This window comes from Sinocyclocheilus rhinocerous, unplaced genomic scaffold, assembly GCF_001515625.1.
Source record: "Sinocyclocheilus rhinocerous isolate Xijiao unplaced genomic scaffold, SAMN03320098_v1.1 scaffold1464, whole genome shotgun sequence".
Lineage (NCBI taxonomy): Eukaryota > Metazoa > Chordata > Actinopteri > Cypriniformes > Cyprinidae > Sinocyclocheilus > Sinocyclocheilus rhinocerous.
Window position 1 is genome coordinate 161,464 of NW_015643188.1, and position 4,996 is coordinate 166,459.

A 4,996-nucleotide genomic window follows, 5' to 3' on the forward strand; every position below is an offset into this window, starting at 1 on the left:
TGTCTTCAGAGCCATCTTTATCGTTTGGTTTCTGCGTAGACCTGCGTTCGCCTCTCTCGTAAACTCTACAGCCATGAATCGGTGGGCGGGGCTAAATGGGCAGCGATGTAGAATCGGTGGGTGGGGCTAAACGGGCAGCGATGTAGAATCAGTGGGTGGGGCTAAACGGGCAGCGATGTAGAATCAGTGGGTGGGGCTAAACGGGCAGCTCAGTGGGTGGGGCTAAACAGGCAGCGATGTAGAATCGGTGGGCGGGGCTAAACAGGCAGCGATGTAGAAGCAGGCGTTGATCTTCTCCTGCAGAGGTGGGCTTTCGCCTCACTGTTACGTCATAAAGTGGCACATTCCAAAGCGAGTTGTTTTCTGAGCTTGGTTTCAATAAAAGCTGTTTGTAAACTAATGAGAAAGTTTTGAGTTTTGAAACTTACAGGATGTTTTTATAGTACATTGACCTGTTATATGTCAAAAGATCAAGGGAAATTTGATTTCTCATTTCATGACCGCTTTAAAAGTAATGCATTACAATATTGTGTTACTCCATAAAAAAGTAACTAATTGTGTTACTTTTCATGGAAAGTAATGCATTACGTTACTTTTGCATTACTTTTTGTCACCTGGGCTGGGCTGGGCTGGCTTATTTGTTTTTATTTTTAATAACAACATTTTATATTTTTGGTGACTGTAAAGGCCCTTTCACACCAAAAGTGAAATGAACAATCCTCAGGCTGAAGGAAATGCCTCTGTCTCTGCACTTACTTCTGATTACTCTATACAGAATGCATGGGAAAAACTAACTTGCGTTGCTTATTTGAAAAAGTACCTCAGATATTTAAATTTAAAAGTAATGTGTTATTTTCCAAGTTACTTGAATAAGTAATCTGATTACATAACTTGTGTTACTTGTAATGCATTACCACTAACTCTGGCGGTCCTCCTCTCTGTATTGAAAAAGTGCATCTGCTTTTTCTCTACTGTGAAACTCATAAGTCATAGACCCTTCACTGTCCGTCATCATTGTATGGACTAACACAGAAGAACATGATCGGTTGCCTCAATCATTACTCAATAAAGAGGCTCAATCAAGGTCTACATTTATCAGTTCCTGCATTTTCTCGGAATCGAACCCTCAGCCTTGTGTTTCCAGCACCATGTGCTGCAGGACTGGTTAGCGGCAGGTTAACGTAGGGTTTATCCGTTCCAGTTGTGTATGTAGGCGCTCTAACCGAGGCTTTGAACTTTGATGGGATCCTCATGGGTGTCTTAGGAAGCGGTCTGGGGTCCGGGGTCTCGGGGCCGTATATTGTAACCCCCTCCTCGTGCTCTCGTCTGCTTCTCATTGCTGTTTGATCACCTTCGTCAAACTGCCTCCCTTTCAAGTGGTCTTCAATTCCCGCCAGAGATCCCGGCGTCTCAGGACATCAAATGTGCACTTTGACAAACAGCCTTTACCCGTTCTCCCTCACTCCCCGGGGAGCCTGTCCCCGCTGCTGAGAGCGCTGGGCTGAAGTACTCGGGGAAAGCAGCGGGTTTGGAGGGTGAAGTGGATGCTCAGGAGCGTTGAGGAAGGGAGAGAGACAGCGAGGGGAAGATGGGTTGGAAGAGGGGAATTCCTTTGATGTGGCTTTAAATTATTATTATTATTATTATTATATATAATAATTAATAAGCAGTAAAGCAGGTATGTTATTAATATTATGATTTTTATTATTTTAAATTATTATTATTTTTTTATTACATCTTAATAAAGGACGATAAGTCTCAGATAATTATGAGACTACATCATTTGACCTTTTATGATAAGGCAGTGTTAGTTCAGGTTGTAAAGATTAATGTGATTACAAAAAAATTAATAAATAATGGATATTGTTAAAATAATAATTCCTGATTGAAAATAGCTGAAAAATGTATTAAATTAGCATGTGTAGGAATGATTAATGTGTACTTGCTGTAAGCAGTAATCACAAACGCTGAGCTCTAGGCCTGTGGATCGAGCTGAAGCTCCTGAAGACAGCATCACAAAGACTCCAATCCTGTCTCCTTTCCTTTTCTTCTGAGAAATATAGCCCTCCCAACACAATCCATTACCTTCTATCTTCAGCCTCACCGGCTTCAAACAGCTCCATTGTGATTCATGCTAGAATAACAGAAGATGTGCAGTAAATCTTCAAAACTTCAAGCACGTAAAACAGCTTTTAAATGAACCTTTGCTCAGCTCTGGCTTCACGGCAGCAAACGTTCGGCTGTGCTTCGCTTCAGCAGGCCTTGCTTTTACTCACACTGTGAGCGTATGTTTATCGCCGCTTTAAAACTTCGTCACGAACGCCATGCAAGCCATAAGAGGAGCGACTGCTTTCATTTAGTGGCTTTACTTCTGAGACAATGGAGGTCAATTCCTCAACCTCAGAAGAACAACAGCGGCACAAGCGCCAGATTTACTGCACGTCCATCGCATTAAAAAGCAGCGGTGTCGTCTCGATTAACCACCGCGTCCTCTTCACCGGTGGGATGAAAGGAAAGGCTGGTGTGTCTCACTTCATTTAAAGCCAGACGCTCTGAGACGGAAAGCAGAGCTCATCCAGAACCTCCTCCAACTGAAGAAGAGCACTTAGCAGAGAAGAGGCAGAGATGCAGAAGAAACAGATCAAATCACGCTGATGAAAGGAACGGGTCTGGATGAGACGCAAATGGAGGACGGCTGAGATGAAAGCACTTCATTCTGATAATGAAGACTTTTTCCGGAGGAGCATGCACAGATGAGAATGTTTTTCTAAAGTTTTCAAAGCACAGGAGCTTCTCCAGCTCTGCGAGAGCTCCCAGTCACAGATCTGCTCTGATTCTGCTGGGTCTTCTGCTGGATGTCTCTGGGATTCCTCCGCCTGACGCTCAGCGGATCACGTCTACAAGCACACGATGGAAGCAGTGTTAACGCAGCTTTGCAGTGATTTGTCAACAAAGATGTTTTCAAGGGACCACATTTTTGAAAATATACAAAATATTTATTGTTATGCTGATATTATTTACAGTTTTTTTCAACTGCTTGCACACAAAATCTTTACTTGTGACACAGTTTCTGAAAGCTGACACTCAAACAGCAGAAGCACACACCAAATCTGCAAAACCATACACTAATACTCAGCCTTTGACTCGGTTTTCAATTTCATAAAACACTTTTTGCAAAACACAACACAATTCTCTATGTAACACACAAATCTATCAGGAATTAATATTGTGGCAAATGTTAGCTTTTGAGACGTGTTTGTGATATTGTGAATGCAGCGCTTCATTTTGCAAGAGATCAGAGGCTTTTTGTGTGCAATTCTTGGATTTGTGTGTAAACAAAAATTTATTGAATAAGAAAAACACAAAATATACTGATGTTCAAAAGTTTGGGGTCAGTTAGTTTTTTAAATATTTCTGAATGAAGTCTCTTCTGCTCACCGAGGCTGTGTTTATTTGATCAAAAACACAGTAAAAACAGTGAAATATTATTCCAATGTAAAACAGCTGTTTTCTATGTGAATATCTGTTAAACTGTCATTTATTTCTGTGATGCGCAGCTGTATTTTCAGCATCATTACTCCAGTCTTCAGTGTCACATGATCTTCAGAAATCATTCTAATATGCTGATTTGCTGCTCGAGAAACATTTCTGATTATTATCAATGTTGAAAACAGTTGTGCTGCACAATATTTTTGTGGAAACTGTGATACATTTTATTTTTCAGGATTCACAGATTAATAGAAAGTTCAAAAGAACAGCATTGATTTGAAATAGAAATCTTTTGTAACAGTATACATGTCTTTACTCTCACTTCTGATCATTGTGATTTGTGATTTTCTTTCATTGATCCTATAACCTTAAAACACAATGCAATGCAATTCATAACTCAAAATACATTAGATTTGCATTAGCAGTGCTTGTTGAATGTAAGCACTAATCAAGTACTCCATAGTTAGTCTCCATATATAGAGACCCATCCTGATTTACTGCAGCTGCCCTTTTCAAGATACTCAGTCTGACTGTTTCTGGGTGAATTCAAAGCGTAGAGTGAAATCTGGCGATCAGATGGACTGAACTCTCTCTCTGCTTCTCTGTGTTTCCAGATCCGTCCTGCTGCCATCATGCTGCAGAGCTCTTTCCTCAGTGTCGAGGAGCCTGTGAACAGGTGAAGCAAAAACATCCTTTCTCCCAGAGCTGCTGCTCATATTACACCAGTTCATATCTGTGCTAATTACAGGACTGCCAATCAATAAAAAAAAGTGTCATTTAATTTGATACTGTATCAAAACGGTTTAGTTTCAATGTTTGCTTCCAAAGACTTTTAGTTTGTATTTCCTTGTTTTCCACCAGTTTCCTTTCTTCTATAGTCACTAGTTTGTTTTCATAGTAACTGCTGATGTTGTTCACTTGTTTAGTTCTCATTCGTCTGTGTCTATATGAGCGATAAACACCACACAGCTGAACAACATGATCAGTGAGAACAGAAGTGACTAGAAGAAAGGAAATACAAACTAAAAGTCTTTGAAGACAAACACTGAAACTAAACCAAACGTTACAATTACATGATATACTGCTTATTTAATTAAATGATTTGCAATCAATCACAGCCAAATCAAGACAATTCAAAGACAATAAAACCTACGGATGAAGAAAGCATTTCATAGACATACAAAACATGTTTTTTAGAGGTTAGTAATAATTCCTTTTTACAGAATTGTATTTTTTGTATTGCATTATTGGAAAACATCTAAAATAGCTAAAATTATTACTATTATTCATCTGTCCATTAGTTTTCCCAGGTTTGGAATTTATGGCTTTTAGACCTATTTGAAGTTTTTTTTCTTTTTATATATATATATATATATATATATATGTAGGGTTTGAAATTAACACCCGCCAACCCGTCAAATGCGGGTAAAAATCAGCTGTGGCGGGTAACGCTGTCAAATCACTAGCCAATTTGGCAGGTTACTTTTCGTAAATTATGTTTACTAAT

The 4,996-nt window shown here is 39.5% G+C and overlaps 1 protein-coding gene across 1 annotated transcript in view; it reads left to right on the plus strand.

The window, feature by feature from the left end:
- Positions 1 to 4,996, plus strand: part of LOC107757182 (reversion-inducing cysteine-rich protein with Kazal motifs-like) — a 55,943-nt gene that overhangs the window by 14,470 nt on the left and 36,477 nt on the right. The window contains exon 2 of the mRNA XM_016574597.1: positions 4,104 to 4,165. Within this exon, the coding sequence (XP_016430083.1) occupies positions 4,104 to 4,165 (62 nt within the window). The remainder of the gene's footprint in view (positions 1 to 4,103; positions 4,166 to 4,996) is intronic.